The sequence below is a fragment of the Neolamprologus multifasciatus genome, chromosome 7, assembly GCF_963576455.1.
Source record: "Neolamprologus multifasciatus chromosome 7, fNeoMul1.2, whole genome shotgun sequence".
NCBI lineage: Eukaryota > Metazoa > Chordata > Actinopteri > Cichliformes > Cichlidae > Neolamprologus > Neolamprologus multifasciatus.
The window spans coordinates 57,316,556-57,333,494 of record NC_140445.1 but is presented as its reverse complement, the minus strand read 5'-3'; the positions used below and the strand labels follow the sequence as shown (position 1 = coordinate 57,333,494).

At 38.4% G+C, this 16,939-nt stretch overlaps 2 protein-coding genes across 3 annotated transcripts in view; both read right to left on the bottom strand.

The window, feature by feature from the left end:
• The window catches only part of sema3ab (sema domain, immunoglobulin domain (Ig), short basic domain, secreted, (semaphorin) 3Ab), a 61,205-nt gene extending 58,315 nt beyond the window's left edge, over window positions 1–2,890 (bottom strand). The window contains exon 1 of the mRNA XM_085166635.1: window positions 2,692–2,890. The gene's annotated coding sequence lies outside the window, so the exon portion shown is untranslated. The remainder of the gene's footprint in view (window positions 1–2,691) is intronic.
• Window positions 2,891–9,215: 6,325 nt separating this feature from the next.
• The window catches only part of sema3d (sema domain, immunoglobulin domain (Ig), short basic domain, secreted, (semaphorin) 3D), a 28,963-nt gene continuing 21,239 nt past the window's right edge, over window positions 9,216–16,939 (bottom strand). For both annotated transcript variants that reach the window (XM_085166634.1, XM_085166633.1), the window contains 3 exons: window positions 16,352–16,416; window positions 15,761–15,900; window positions 9,216–11,199 (listed from right to left, as the gene is read on the bottom strand). In XM_085166634.1, coding sequence (XP_085022760.1) covers window positions 10,735–11,199; window positions 15,761–15,900; window positions 16,352–16,416 — 670 coding nt within the window. In that variant the 3' untranslated portion in view covers window positions 9,216–10,734. The remainder of the gene's footprint in view (window positions 11,200–15,760; window positions 15,901–16,351; window positions 16,417–16,939) is intronic.

Here is a 16,939-nt window from a genome sequence, read left to right as displayed (position 1 = left end):
GGTGATGTAAATGAGGCAAGCAGCCCGGGTGAATGAACTTTGAGTCCATAGTCTTTGAAACTTTCTATCGTTGCCTAGATAGGTGTCAGGCACAAGTAACAGCAAAGCCAGTAACCAGTGAGCAGCAGTTAAAAACTGGAAAGACTGAATGAATCGTATAAAACGACACTTTTCGCCGAGAATGCTTTGCCATTCATCAAATTTATTGAGACGTTTATTTCTTCTCTTTCTCTTAATAACACTCAGCCACGCACACATGCCTACATACTTATATACTGTAGGGAGCAGGAATCTGAACCACCATAAAATTCATAGCAGGTTGAATGTGACCTCCATTTCTTGCGTGAAATATATTCTCTGCTTATTCCTTCACATATTTCAACTTTAAGCATGGCCAAAAGAACCATAAAAAGGCAGTGAGTGCAGTCATCTATCACTTGCAGAAGGCTACCGAACATTGTCTGTTCTGATGATAGCAGTGCCCTTCATGCTTGCCAAAACTGGTGCCTTGGTACCTCCTTATTATGCAGACACTGGATGTGATTGTAAGCATTTGGTGTTCAGATAAGGGTTAAGGTGGGCATTTGCTGATCCTAAGGACGATTTTGGATGTAAATCCTTTAACTAAATAAATAAGGCAACTTTATGCCTTTCAATATATATAGATATTTGCAAATTTCTTTAGCACATGCAGAAATATTAATCCATCAGCCATTTGTGTGTTTTGTGTTGGTTGGCCCTCATGTTGGAATGCAGGAATGTGCCTGCCATGAAGCAACATGACAACCGACATGCACATGGATTTCAGAAAGACATCAAAGACTGAGCCATATGGGTAGGGTTACCAAAACCACAGGAAGGAAGACGGCAGGAAGGAAGCCGAAATGAAAGAAAGCACATAAATATATATATAAAAAACACAATTCATTTTACAATCTAATATAAATAATAACCATAATAGACTACCATGTGCCTGGTGATGATTAAGGAAAGTAATTAGCTTGCAATGAATGTAGAATGAGCTCATTAAGACAAATGCAGGGAGACTGAGGCTTATCACAGTCAAATACACACTGGCAGCTTCTCCTTTATGAAAGCACTGAATCATCCGTCTTACAAATCTGTTTAAAAAACCAGGAAGCTGTGTGGCGACCTGCTGTGATCACCAGGCCATGACAGCAGTGTTTTGAATGATGAAGTAATGCATGGGTTGAAGAGCAATGGATGTCATTTTTCATTTACATATCGACACAAAAGGCCTGCAAACTGGACCATTTCTCCTTTGATTGCTGTTATTTTCTGAGCCATCTGAATGAATGGCAGTTCACCGAGAAAAGGAATTTCCCTCAGTATCAGCATGGCCCACCATTTATCTGTACAAGTAAAGCTGATTAATACTGAGAATGCCAATATTCACTTCTTACACTCTACTACAGTGCCGTACCAGCACCAAGCGTTGTTGGCAATTGTAAAGAAAAAAGTGTCACATCAAATATATGTCGATTTAATATTGCACTCTGCGTGCAGTAAGGTTACTGCAATATACCTACTGAGATTGTCTGATTTTTGTTATTATTAAGCATGTGGTCTCTCATTTTATTGCTTTTTCTGGAAGTGAACTTTGCCCAGCTTTGGTCTTATGTAATCTTATTGTGAATTTGGCTCGGCACCTGGCAGCTTAAATCAAATTCCCCTTGGTCTCAATAAAACAGTTCTGCTTGGAACTTATCCACTGTGAGACAGAAAGGAACATTGTGCGTGCTATTGCAAAAGAACAACAGATTCTGCGAAAAGGCCAGTTGTGCCAGTGGAAACCAAGGTAAGCATGCAGAAGTTCTTGCATAAATGTTTTGACTTTAAGTAAACAGACTCTCCAAATTCCTTCAATAGAGACATGAAAATCGAGGCGTGAGTACTCTTGATTGTGCTTAGCAGTACCAAGTGGAAATCCACGGCGCTACAGCTGTTATGGTGACAAACATTTTATTTAAGCTTTTGATCTCCCATCACTGGCAGCTCAACACCATTCACACCTCTGGAAAATACTTAGATCATTCCATGCATGCACATACACGCATACCTTGTTTGCTAATGTGTTAAAAAGGGCAATGATACTTTTCCACTGCAAAGGTCCTTACTCTTCCTACTCTTCCACTAAAATTTGGGCTCTGCAATTTTTTTTCTTTAGCTCAATGTAATTTGTAGTTCAGTGCAGGTGGAAATTGTAATAATTAAACATAACATATAGCTAGAGCAGTACAGCAAACATCAAGATCAGTGAGTATAATGCATTTAGAACTATAACGATATCGATGGATGTTTATTTTTTCTTAAATTAATGACAATAAATTTTAAATAAATCAGAGTAAGTGTAACAAAACAGAATAAAAAATAAAAATAACAATTAAGCACATGTAATATATGAAATTAAGTCCAAATAGCTGTAAAGCACTGATATACTGAAACAATAAAAACACAGGTCTGTTATTAGGTTTGGTGATTTTTCACATAAAAGCTGAACCAACTTAAGCACATATCAAAAACATATCAAAATCAATCACAGAGAAAATGCAAAAATAAAATGTAATTTTTAAAAAACAAATAACAAAACAATTGAGAAGCAGTTTCGCACACACTTAGCTCTGTCACTGAGTAAGTTATTCTGCTTAACAAGTCCAACAAATGTCTTACCATAGAGTAGATCGAAGGCAGAGTCAAAGAGGAGCATTGCAAGGTGTTTGGTGTCAGCTGTCAAATCCTTGGTGGCATAATGTCATGTGCTTTGACTGATAAAGGAGGAGATGCCATTACATGCCACCAGGCAGAAGAGGTATGCTACAGTAATTCCCTCAAAGTATCCACTTTTCTCTTTCACCTCTCCCTTGCTCTGCTGCCTCCTCTCCCTTTCCTCACATTAACACCTGATAGCTGTGACCACTTATCAGGTATCCTACCCAGTCTCTAAAATCAAAATGTTTAAAAGCTCTCACGGTTTTCTTATGTACTCTTTTCTTTCCTTCTTTTTAGGGGGTCCCAGCGTTATTTTGCAAGAGTTTTACAACTGTCAGACAAAAACATCAAAATTACCTTTACTTCTGTGTCTGTATGTGTGTGGGGGACAAACTGACACTCATGGCTTAACCGCTTAACCGCTCTATGCTGGCTGGCATTTTGTCCATGACTCCTAACCCTGTCTAACAGTAATGTAACAGACACATATCAAACATACTTCTGTAGATTAAATGAAATATAACCTGGCTGAAAAGAAATGAGAGTAGACATCTGCGCATCCTTTTCTTACAGTCAATATCCATTACATCAGGAAAATATTTTCCAGGGCAGGTCATGTGGCTTGACAGCAAAACAAGGATAAAGTAAAGATATGTGACCAATTGGAAAACCAGATTAAAAGGCTAAAGGTCAATGAGGTGTGGCATCAAACTGCACTGAGAGCCATATCGATTTCATGGATATGTACACTGTGGCCCCTGGGATCTGTGGATGCCAGCAGCAATATGAGACACACACACAAGCAAGTGTGCACACACATGAGGGTGCAAACTCACATATTCATATATAAGCGCAACTAGTTAGGAAGATTTTCTGTTCTGGTGTTACATACACAAACAGCTATACTGACACTGTGCAATTCCTAATACAATAAGCTTCATGCTGATATAGACATTCGGTTTAGATTGCCATGCCATTAATCACATATGATGAACTGTATAACAAATGTTTTCTCCGGCTCTCTATCTACACAGCATCTAGAATTTCAAATATGAAACATGAGTAAAGTAGATTCAGACATAGTAATGGTCTAAAAATTTATTCACAGTAGCCATTCAATCAAAATTACAGAACCCATGGACTAAATCTTTACTACAACTGGGAATATCAGCTATGCAAATATAGTCAATAAGGGAAATTATTACAGTTTTTTTTTGCTAATATTCTAAAACTATAAAATGTTCAGTGTTACATTTATTGCTGTCTACACAACAACTAAACAACTTGGTAAAGTTGTACCTATTGGCACTTTTACTAGGAGTGCATCACAAAAACACATAATTTGTTCTCATTTCTTTAATAGAACCTATGAAAAATACCAAAGATAAGAGACTCTGACGGGCATAAAATATGTACCAACAATGTGATTCACAAAGAGCTATTAGCCAAAAACATGCCATATCTCAGTATGCTGTTTAGTGTGTCCTTCTGAAGAAATTGGAGAAGCACAGGACGAAAGAAGAAAAGACATGCCTAAACAAAACTTGCAACCTAAGATGAATCATATCTGAAAGTCATCCTTAAGAAATGGGAAAAAATCCAGCAAAGAACTTACACAGGACCCGAGATATGCATCTGGCTCATCAGTTGATTCATCTACTCTTTGTCAGGCCCCATATAAAATGGCCTCAGTGGAAGGATGGCTGTCAAAAGCCATTCTTAAGGAAGGGAATTAGGGAGAAAAGCTATGGTATGCCAAATTACACAAGAACTGGACTGAAAGTCAGTGGTCTTATGCACAGAAAATTCCAAGTTTGAAATTTTTGGCAGGTCCGCCGGTGTCTGTAGGCATCTGCAAAACACGGTGGAGGGTCGGTCATTGTTTTTCGACATGCATGTCAGCCAGTGGTGTTGGAGAGCTTTTCTATATCGATGACTTTATGATTGCAGAAAAACACAAACAGATTTTAAACCATTTTGCAACACCATCTGCAAGAATTCATTGTCCAGCATGACAGAAATCCCAAACACATCCCCAATGTAGTAAAAGCATATCTGGAAAGAAACACACACAGTGGAAGACTATCAATCATTCACTGGCCTCCCCAGAGGCTTAACCTCAGTGTGGAATTATCTTGACAGCGAATACAAGAAAAGCCAGGACAATTAAAAGTCCTTGAAGAAGCCCAGAGACCTTATCTAAGAGATTTCAGAGTATGCTAAAAAAACAAAATAGTCATACAAAATACTACAACAAAGCATCTTAGAGCAAATTTGTTCTAGCACAATGAAGAACAAACCAAAGTTTCAAGAATTATTTTTCTTCACATTCCCAGTCATCTAAATTCCAATGTCAACCACAAACAATTGTTTTTTTTTAACCTTGATGAATGAAATAACCACCCAGTCATATTGAATACTAATACCTTTATACATCAGTGCGAGACTTGTCAGCAATAGATTAAAGTCAACAAAGTATTAAACTGTGCCAATGCCTACCCAGAGTAACTGACAAGAATCTGACACTTTAAACACACACTGTCTATGTTTTGACATAGCTGAGTTCATTACACTGACAACCCGTCTGGAAGTTGAGCCTGAAGGCTGTTTGAAAGGAAAATATAAAGAAAGCAAGAGGGACCATTTGTATATTGATCTCAAAAATCAAGCTTGAAATCTGAGTGCTTTCGTGACACCCCAGCTTGGAAAACTGTTGAAAACCCTCGATCAGATGTTCTGGAGGTTTTCCATGTTTACTAAAGCTCATCAACTCTCTTGCTGATTCAGGGTTCCACAGTACAGAGCAGACCCTGGAGACGATTGCTTCCAGTCATGCACATTAGTCCAGTGTCTCTTCCCCTTCATGTAATATTTCAGTTTCTCTTTACTCTCATTGGGACTCCTCTCTTCCTCCACAAACCAAGGTACACATGACAGTCTCACATTTAACAGATGAACCTACACCAAACAGATGAACCAAAAAAGGAGAAGAAAGATGAGAGGCGGCAAAAAGCCAAAACATGCTGGTGAGTAAAGTTAATTTGTAAAACTCTGGAAACCAGTAGACCTTGCATAAACCAGACATGGAAAAACAAAGCAGAAAATGTTGAATAAATATTGTTTTTACTTTAATGTGCTATCGCTTAAAAATACAACTAAAGAGTTTTTAATTATATTCAGCGGCACAAATATGGAGGATGAATTCTTTTCAGAGACAGTTTCTGGCTCATTTGTTTTGTTTTCATTTTACTTGCGTCAGAGACAGCATGATGTGGTGGACATGACAAAAACCTCTTTCTCTCACTGAAGACTTGAATTTGTGATCATCGCCTCATCTGTGGTTAAGCTTAAGAAACAAAAATCTTTAGCAGGGCAAGGATTGCAACACAGAGTTTGTGGCTTGCCAAAAACATTTATCTAACAACATTTTCTCACTGTGTTAAATAGAAAATATTATGAGGTAACATTGGCATTTGTTCACCCATTGTGCCATTTCAATTATTATTTTAGGGCTCCAGCTCCTTTCACTGTAAACTAAGGATCTGCACGTTAAGCTTTCTTTGTGATATATGTGAAATTCAAGTTAAAGAAATTGTGGAAAATTCGGAATAGTTTTAAGATTTGTGTTTTTCTCATGTCCTGGTAGTGAAAATCAATTGCCAGATAAACTAGATTAAGCTATAAGAGACAGATCAAATAAAAAATATTCACCATTGGTAATCGGTATGTGAGCCATGTACTGTATAATTTATTTTCATACAATTCTTCTGTGATTTTACTCAAGAAACTTGTCCGAACAACCAAATAAGAACTTGCCAGTACTTTACAGTCCCAGGGACTTTCAGACTCTGAGAAAAACTGTGACCTGATTAAAATCTCTCTTAAGGACAGTATGTTTGGTATATGATATTTAACAGCAGTAAACACACTACACCCAGTGCAGGTAAACATACATCCTGACTGAGCCCTGTTTACAAAAACTGTCCACAGCAAGGGAGACCAACAGGGCAGAGGCAGACATCTCTTCTGCAAGGAGGTTCAAAGGAGCTCTTTGTACAGGAGATGAAAACATCTATCATAGGGGGTGTTTAGAATATTGCATGTCCTGCCACAGATCCCGGAGAGAAGAGAGATCACTTATGTCTGTAAATGAGGCCGAGGGAGCACAGGTAGTCATTACTCAGAGGAAACAACTGTTTCTACCTCTTACTCACATACCTCTCTCCTTCCAATACCCGCAGGCCACCATCAATACCGCCCAACCCGACAGCTATCATAGACCACTTGGCGGTCTCCACCCATGCTCAGAAGTTCACTGTCAACGCCTGACAAACACACATCTGCACAGCTGTAAATGCCCTGTAATATAGAACCAGAAACACCTCCTTGGTCTGACATCTCAATTCCGCTCTGTTCTCCCTCTAGTCTTCCTGTCAAAGTTTTTGATATCTTGATTCAGGCATGGCACTGTGGAGGTTGTGGAACAGGGTTCATTAGAAAACACCTTTGCAAAGGAGTTTTGCACCTGGGCACATGTGCATAAAGTGACGTTAATACTTTCTCTGTGTTGTCAGGATAATGGAAGCTGACAGATTCAGGTCAACAGGTATTGCTATGGGATTTTTGTTTTGTTTTTTTCTTGGTCCCAACTAATGCCAGGCAGTTTCACTTACACTATTGATAACTGTTTTTCATGTGTATTTTCACTTTAAATCAATTGAAACACTGGAATGTGTTGTTCAGTTGACCCAGGCTATAAAAATGGGAAAAGCACAGCTGTTGACAGTTTTATCCTTTAACACTAGTAATGATTAATTCTTGTTGCACAAGTCAATATTAGTTCATATAGTGCCAAATTACAACAACTGCCACCTGTAGGTGCTTTATGTTGTAAGGTAAAGACACTAAAACACCTACATAGCTTTGTAGATCATGTCTAACGTGTAGATCCCATCTATAGAACCAATTCTTGCTGTAGTTGCCCATGTGGATCGCTGATCATAGAGAAACCAATTTTTACAAATGTAACTGATTGTCACGGTTCTGGGTCATTTTGACCCTGTTTTTTCGATTCTTGTATTTTGGCGTGTTTCCAGATTATGCTCATTATAATTATGTTCTGATTCTTTAGCTATCCTATGATGATGATGATGATTTCTGGGTTAGGTTTTGTTCTCTTGCCCTCATGTTTAGTTTAGGTTTTGCCTGTGCTTAGTCTTCTCTGCCCGTATGTCCCTCTGTCTGTCTGGTCCTCTGTGTCTGTTAGTTTCCTGTTTTATTCTGAAGGTCCCTGTCTTATGTGAGTGTGTTCAGATTACGTTTCCCCTGTCTCGTTAACTGTGATTTCTCCCAGGTGTGTTCCCCTCCTGTCTCTCATGCCTTGATTACTGCCGTGTGTATATAAGCCCTGTGTTTCCTTTGTTCTCTGTCGTGTTGTCAATGTCTACTCATCCTCAGTTTCCGCTGTGTGTTCTGTCACCTGTTTTTGCCTGCCTGTTAGTTTATATTTTCCAGTTTAGTTAGTCTTCTGTTTGATCAGCAGCCTGCAATAAAACAGTTTATTCTGAGTTTACTTGCGCCTCTGTGCATTTTGGGTCCTTCCTCTCTGCCTGCCTGCACACAGCCATGACACTGATGGAGAAAAATAAGTATGCTGTGTACGTGTGCCTTTGTCTGTGTGTGAATACACTGTAAGGCTTCGCTCCAGGGGATCCTAAGCACACTTGCTTGCTCATTACACCAATCACATCAAATTAACCACTTCCTTCTAGAGATTCTGGTTCCTTTCCATGGTTCTGTTTCCTCATTTAACCCCCACTGTTTCTGTCTGCCTGTCTAGAACAGCAAATCACTTCACTCGTGGGTTGTTTTCCAGCCAAATGTGAGGGTCAAGTTAACTCTGAGCACACATAGTATGCTTATGTCTACAATTACGATCTCTTATGGCATCTGACAACAGATCTTCTGTGCAGGATAGCACATTATCATTCAGCCTTATATATAAATAAGGAACACTAAGTTGTAATAAATAATAAGATAATAAGTTGATGCTGTTGAAATGAAACCATTAGCAATAGCAACACCGAGCAGTGAGCTGATATTTTTGGCAGTTATCACCCTTAGTGGTCTTTCAAATAGTTTTTTTGGAGAGTGTGGTGGTACTGTGGCAGTTGGCTGTGATTGTCTAAAGAGGGGAAATGATCATGCCACAGTACAGGACAATGTGAAGTATAAATAAATGTTTGGTAAGCTGAACTAATTTTAATTTAAGAAAATACATTGTCTTAAAATATGAATGTACATTTGTTTATGTGAAATAAGTTGATAAACATATATATATATATATATATATATATAATTTTAATGTAATAATATTTAGAAGAAAAGATTTTCTAGTTTTTATAAAGTCCTCTTGCTGTTTCCTTTTGGGAGAGATGCAGTTTATTCTTTACAGCTGACTGATAAATAAACAATAGACAGAGAGGAAGCATTTGAAATATTTATTGTCTTTGTTACAAGAAGCTCTGAAAATCACTGTGGAAAAGCACACAACGGGAGACCTATTTATACATTTAGATAGGGAGAAAGTAAGCACAATAAAATGTGTCTCTGTAAGAAAAACACAGTGTCCATCATAAAGGCAGTTATAGCTATTTATGGTGCAGTTATGGTCTATGAGGCAATGATAATAATATTTCTTAAAGTCGCATTTTTTATATATATATATTTGAGTTTGAGACTAATTTTCTATGTGACTCTTCTTCCAGTATTTCAGCAGCTCACTCAAAATGAAATTTAAGATGTTACCACTAAATCAATTAAAACAGGACTCCCATGACTGTGATGATGCCTTTCACAGAAGAGCCTTGTCATTTTATGTTCAGCCTGAAATATAAGCACCGTGTATCATATTACTTCCATTTCTTTGTAAGTCTGTACATAAAATTCAGGCCAGGCACACTGGGTTGCATAATTCTTGGTTTTCATGCTCATGCCTCCGACACTGATGCCATCTCAACTTTTTATTTTTATTTTGGGAAATCTGTAACTGGGTTTGATCACAGCCTTTTATATTTCGAATGGTTTCTACTGAAGTTGCCACTTTCTCTTCTTCTTCTTCTTGTCTTTTACACATTTACCTTTACACACTCACACACACAGGGACACACACTAAACAACAAACCAGCTGGTCCTGAATCATTCTGACATCTGCATACAGTGTACAGGGACTCATGTTGCTATATCAGGAGACGCTCAGCTGAGCTAACCCTAACTAATTCTGAGTATGCCTGTTATATACTTGAGCCTGCCTGTAACTGCAGCAGTAAAGTTTTTGCATACTGATTGTATCTGTGCACAGAATATAAGTAAGCAATAAATTTAAGGAACAGAGGCTCCAAGACACATTTATTTAAATAACGTTCACAAACAGTTATAATAAAAAAAACAACCTCTATTGCACCTACAGTACACAAGAGTAAATGGATTGTACAAAAATATGTATTTTTTTAGAATAACATCATAAATGATTACTGTTATAAGTCAGTAATAAGACTAAACTTAGCATGCTATGTCTCCTGTACATGTCATATCAATATTTACAGTCATACATAATGAAAGTAATGCCGTCATCTTAATTCCAATATTACAAATCCTAACTTTTAATGTCATTAAGTGACCAAATGGAATATTAGCCCTATGAAACTTTGGAGTAAAACGAGCAACAGCAGTCTGTCAAACTACGGAGGCTTGAGTGATGTCAATGGATAATTTATTTACAAAGTTAACTGTGCGTTTTCCTGTAACATACCTCTACTACTTCAAGTTGTTTGCTAAGTATATTGCATTTTTGCACTGCATATTTCACTGATCGTCTTTCATGTCACTTTAAGAGTTAAAGTTTACTTGCTCATCTGACACTGCAGTTTCACAGTTCTGAGTCACATTAGCTTGATCCTTAAACCAGTTAATATAAACATCCTTAATGTTTCTGTATCCTGTCGCCTATTGTTCTGCTGTCCTCACTACCCTCCCTTGCTTCTGTTGTTCTTTCTTTTCCACATTCTCTCTGTGGTGTCTCCTGTTCCGGCTCTTCTTCATTTCCTGGATGTGTTTCCATTTGCCATTTCCTAAGCCTCGCCCTCGAACCCTCGACGGCCTCTTATCCAGCCACAGCGCATCACAGTACTCCTCTAGAGAGCTGAAGGGAGAGCTCATCGCTCTCAGGTAGTCTTTATATCGCTGACGTGCCTCTGTTCCATGGTGTAGCCCCCCGGCAGAGTCGTCACTCGGCTTGGCTTTTCTGTCTAGCTGTCCATTTGTAACAACTTGTAGAGTGACATGGAGGAGAGTATGGGTGAAGTGTGTGTGCTCTTGAGCTACACAGATATACACGCCGGCATCAGAAGCATGAAGGGAGCGAATTAGGAGACCTCTTTCCGTGTGAATTACTCGATCATCAAATCTGACCTGAGAGACAACAAGAAACATATAAGAGCCACATAATGCCAACCCACCACAACAAACCCCAGCTAACACATCACCCTCCTAGGGCTGTTCGATATAACGATATATATCGGATGACGATATAAAAACGTCTATCGTTTCATTTTACGCTATCGCTTGTTTCGTGGTGTCGCAAAATATTTTTTCATTATTTTGATGGTCACTGTAGTTGCTATATTAATTTCTTAAAGTTCTCTCTTTCTCTTATATTTTATATAACCACACTACGGACGGACAACCGCCTGTTTTTATGCGTTGTGGTTAGCAACAACGACGGTAACACCATCGCGTGTCCGCTTGTTTATGTTCCACATAAACAAGCGGACACGCATAAACATTTATTTTTATTTTTTATTTTAGTTGTTTTTAGGTGATTCGATGCTGTTTTATCTTGTTTTTGTTTTAATATAGGGCTGTTTTAATTTTATGTTTTATGTGTTTTATTTATTTATTTTGCTGTTTTCTGTTATTCTATTGTTTTAACTTATTTTCTGTACAGCACTTTGTTCCTGTGCTGGGTATTTTAAAGTGCTTTATAAATAAAATTGGATTGGATTGGATAAACCTTTCACAATAAAGCTCAAGATCCTGTTGAAACTTTTCAAAATAAACAGAATCACGTGAAAGATGCAGAGTATTTACGGATGAGAAGCAAAAAACAGCCGTCAGGTGCTAAAAAATAAACCTTAGACTCAAACGTTAGAACAGGATTTTCCCCGCAGCATGCTGTGTAATAAATACTCACAAAGAAAACGGCGGCCATTACAACTTATGTCTAAAAATGTATAGTTTCATGCATCGGTTAAAACACTCGACTCCAGGTACGCGACGCCCAGCTGGAAACACTTCACGCAAGTCGAGCTGCCCGAGATTCACAGAATTTACAGAAAATGTTACGTTTTTGTGATTTATATCGTTATCGGACGATAGATGTCTTAATATCGGGATATGAGATTTTGGTCATATCGCACAGCCCTACACCCTCCTCAAACACATACATTTCTGAAGATTTGTAACCAAGTTGTGTTGAACAAGGTAATGACCCCTAAAACGGGAAGCATATGGAATTAGGTGTGGCGAGCATAGTTCACGGCGTGGGTGGGCACAGGTCATTATGTGATGAGAGATCTTTAGATGCATAATGAGAGTAAGCGTTGAGCGCTGCTGGGAATGTATGTGCTTGTCGTTAAGGTAAGTGGCATGCTAATGTTTTTGGCCCTATTTCCGTCTAGCATCCACCACGGTTCATCGGATGATGTGACTGCTGTCAGAGCCTAAAAAAAACACAGCTGTGTTAAGAGGACACAGAAAGAGCATGAGGGAGTGAGTCCAGCATGTGTGAAAGTGTGGCTGCTTCAAAGGGATACCTCCCACAGCTGCACTTTGACCCCCGGAGGTGTAACTGATAAGAAATGCAGAATATTACCATGTCTTTTGCCCATGTGCTTGCTGTGGTCTTGTTTTACCGTTTTTTTCTTACATACACAGGTGTCTCTGTGTGTGTTTATGTCTGTGTGTGTGTGTGTGTGTGTGTGTTTGGATAGCTCTGTGGTGGTTTCCAGATCTGACACTAATGATGTGTAGTCAAGGCAGAGGCACACCCACAGGTTTCAGAGTCTTTCTGGATGTTGTCTTTTGCACACATTAGACCTACAAGCCAGTCTCATACCACATTCTCATTTCCTGACACACCTGACTGACTTGACAAAACATATGGTATACGTATTAAAAACATAAAAATCACACTTACGTGGCTCTCTGTCCTCTGCCTTTTAAAATCATCCAATTAGCATTCATGTGCCTATCTGATTGCTTTTTAAGTCGCCTGCACGCTTCCATCCAAAACCAAGGCATCTGTGACTAAATAGCAATGCCAGGCTTTTAAACTTAGCCAGATGGTCTGTCTTTATTTGTATGCCTGTGTGTGGATATGTCTGTGTGTGTCTGGGCATGCAATCACATCAGCAATTCCTACAAGGGAAAGCAATCCAGTGTATAGTGGTGTATAGCGTTCATAAACACACTTAGATGCTCTTCTGTTTTAACAACTTTGCATGAATGTGGAGTAAAGCAATGAAATGTTATTTAATGATGATGTTTAAACTGTTAAATGAAACACAGGTGAGAATATTTGCAGTCCACCTCTAAGTTAATTTGATGCTTTAAGTATCAAATTAAGAAATTCCCACCTAAGCTGAGAAATAGGTGCTTTGTGCTAATGAACATTGTGCATCACATTTAACCTTTTCCATACTTTTCTTATTAGAGATTACCTAATAGGTCAGCATTCCAGGCTCCAGGAGGTAAACACGTGTGCACAAATATGATGTGAGAAAGAGGGAAAAATTTCTTCTAGCTCACATCTTTAATAGCTTTTTGTTTTACTAGGAGATAAGAGGAGGGAGTGAATAAGGAGATTATGAGGGGAGTAAGTTTTAGACTGGGCTGCAGGTGCTATGAACAGCTGGCTGAGGTTGCCTTTATCAAAACCCAGAAACACAGGAGGGAAAACTGTGGGAAATTGTGGACACAGCATGAAAGTTATGAGGAAGCTAAGTAGGCAAGGAGTATTGGGGCAGGACGTGAGCAAAGATTAGGGTCGGGCTGAGGAGGAAGTTAACGGCCAGGGAAGATAAAAGGATGACAGAAGAAAACAGGGCAGAAAAGAAGAGATTGAAATGTGCAAGACACTTAAATGATCACATGCTTTGCAGCTGTGAGAACACATAAACCACCTTACACAACTAGAAGACCAAGATACAACTATTACACCCAACTAATGTAATAGGGATGTAGTTTCAATTCTGCATCCAAAAAAGGCCTAAAAACAGAGATCCAAACTTTATACATAACACACATATCAGCAAACACACCATTGCCACTGATTAAAACAAAGAGAAAAATAAAAATTAAGACAGTTAAAAAAATCAAATAGTATTAGTTGCAAGAATGCTATCTGAACATATTCAAGATATCGCCCACACAACTGACTATGAATTCCAACATCTGAAAAGCTTCACACAGTGTGCGCTCCTCTGACCTCCAGCTTGTTTTTCACTTGATCTCCAAACTATGATCAATGTTTGCTGCTTTGAGGCAGCACAATCTTGTGTTTACTATAATTCTACATATAAACCGACATGACAAAGAAGTAAAAAGGCCAATAATTTAAGTACCAGAAATTATTATATCATTACTTTATGTTGTCTGAGTTCACAAACGAGAAAAAAAAAGTGTTTTAAGGCAATATTGCTCATAAACTACTTTGCTCTTCCACTGTTCAGTTTGCAAATGTATTTGAAAATACTGTAGTATAATATATAGTAACTATGTATAGTAACATAATCATCTCATATTCACGCTCCAGCTTTGGCCGTGTTTTTTTGTAATTATTATTATTTTTAGCTTATATAGCTTCCCTGTATTTGTCTAATCCTTGTCATGATTATCTTATTATCATGTTTTTCGTTTAGCCCTGTTTTCAACCCGTACTCCCAATTATCTCCATTATATTTGTATTTTAACTCTTTTGCGTGCAAAGTACTTTTACGGTATGAATCCTAAGGAGCTATGTGCTTACTTAAAATTCAAAACACCTGAAATTTTAAATCACTTTTCTTTATTTGACTCCAGCATTCAAGCCGCCATCACTTTGTCTACAGTGCAACAGGTCACATATTATTCCTGCCTACACACACAAACACAGAAAACACCACATTGTGCTTATTGCACAAAAACCCGTGGCTGTCCCTGGGGAGTTCTGTTATAGTTTTTCACTGTAGGGGTACATAAAAAAAACACAGACACATGCATTCATCCACCCACAGACAAAAAGCAGAGCTTTGTGCAGTGTGAGCCCATAAAGAAGCACATGGGTCTTTAGTGGCCTATGCACCTGTCACTGTGATTACATTCACCCCTGAGAGAGAGGACAGAGGACAGTGGTAGGAGGAAATTAGTGTAGTGGGAAGTAGAGAGGTTAAGCACTAAAAGGGCCACTTGCAGTGGGTGCAGGATAGATTGTATGTTTGGATAGGGGGAGGGGAAGGCACTGAGGTGCTGAGTAAGCACATCTCTGTTGTCTCAATCAGGAGACAACTGTCATCATTATTTAGTTCCTTTCCACACCTCAAATACAAATATATTACCTCTTTCTGCTTTTATGCCTTTCTGTTCCCACCCTATTGTTTTTGCAATGGCTGGAAACGTTGCTGTCAAGGCCTTAGACATTATTAAAAATATGGGTATGCAGAGATTTTTAGTACAAATAATTGCTGAGAAGTTCAACACTCCAAAAGCAGTGCACATGAAGTCCGCTGTGGTGTGTTTTGATGTTTTGAAGCATTTCTGTGAGAAATTATTGCCGCTGTAGCAAACCCTGTTCCTAGGCACTCTAACCTTTCCCCACTTTTTGATGTAGGAAGAAAAGAAATGCAACCCCTTCAACATGAACCCAAGAAAAGCAAAAGACTTTCAGACTACAGAAGGAGAGCTGAATCTATGAAAAATGCAGTAATATTCTAACCTCCTCTCTGCGTTCAGATTCCGGTCTTTGCATGTACCATCGAATCCGGGCCTGCTGAGATTTGGGGATACACTCGAGAAATGTGGAGTTGCTCTGCACCCCAAAGAGAATTTTCTCCTCCACACTCCCAGTACCAGGACCTGTAAAAACCAAAAGTAGTGTCTATGTTTTCTCAGGTTCTAACAACGATACAGTATCTGATGTATGTCTCATAATTAGATTATTTTTTGTGACAATTATGCAGTACCAGGCAAAGGACATCACTGTCATTAAAACACGTCTGTTGCATGACATGAAAACCCCAATAATGGATACACAAGCACACAAATTTCAGCTGTGTCAGCCAACATGAAAGTTTCTTGGACATATTGTCATATTTCTTTGAAAAACTTCCGTTCTCCGTTGATTCTGTCTCTTCATGTAATCCCAAACTGACTCTGTAATCTTGACATCGGAGCTCCGTGGGAGCCATACCATCTGTTGCAGGATTTTTTGTCTTTCTTGACACTGTTTATACGTTCCTGATTTTTTAAGAAATGCTTTACAAAAACAAACAGTGGCCGAACCCCTTAAGACATAAAGTGTACATACTGTCTTCTGTGTCCCAGCACTGCATGGCGGGGTCTCCATTCTTGATGTCCTGTCTTCTAGCTCGCCTTGCAAGCAAACACAGAAACAAAGCAAAAAACAAAGAGGGGTATGACCACTTCAGTCTTCAGTATTGAGATGCAGAATTTAAAGTATAAAGAACTTTTATGCTTTACGCTCACAGTCCAGTATTCGCCACGAGGGGAGTTTCACAACCTTAGCATCCAGCTAATTTAATATACATTGTGTACATTATATTAGTAGATTATCCACTCATCAAGTCCTTATTAGACATTTATCTGAATTTTATTCTATGAATTACAATTTTAGCATCACCATATTATCACAGTTAAATGTTCGACAGGAATTAGACATTATAAAACAAACGGCCATAATTAGCCAAAAAAGCTGAAATCAAAGTTGGTAATAACACTGTTATATGAAAATTATGTGAAATTATTTTCAGTCATTAAAGTAAGTAAATCCAGATTGATGTTAACACTGCAACATGTGAAAACTGAAAAACAAGACAAAGAAAATCAGAAAAATGGTTTTTAATACCTTTCTTTGTGTTTCTCAATACTGCATTTT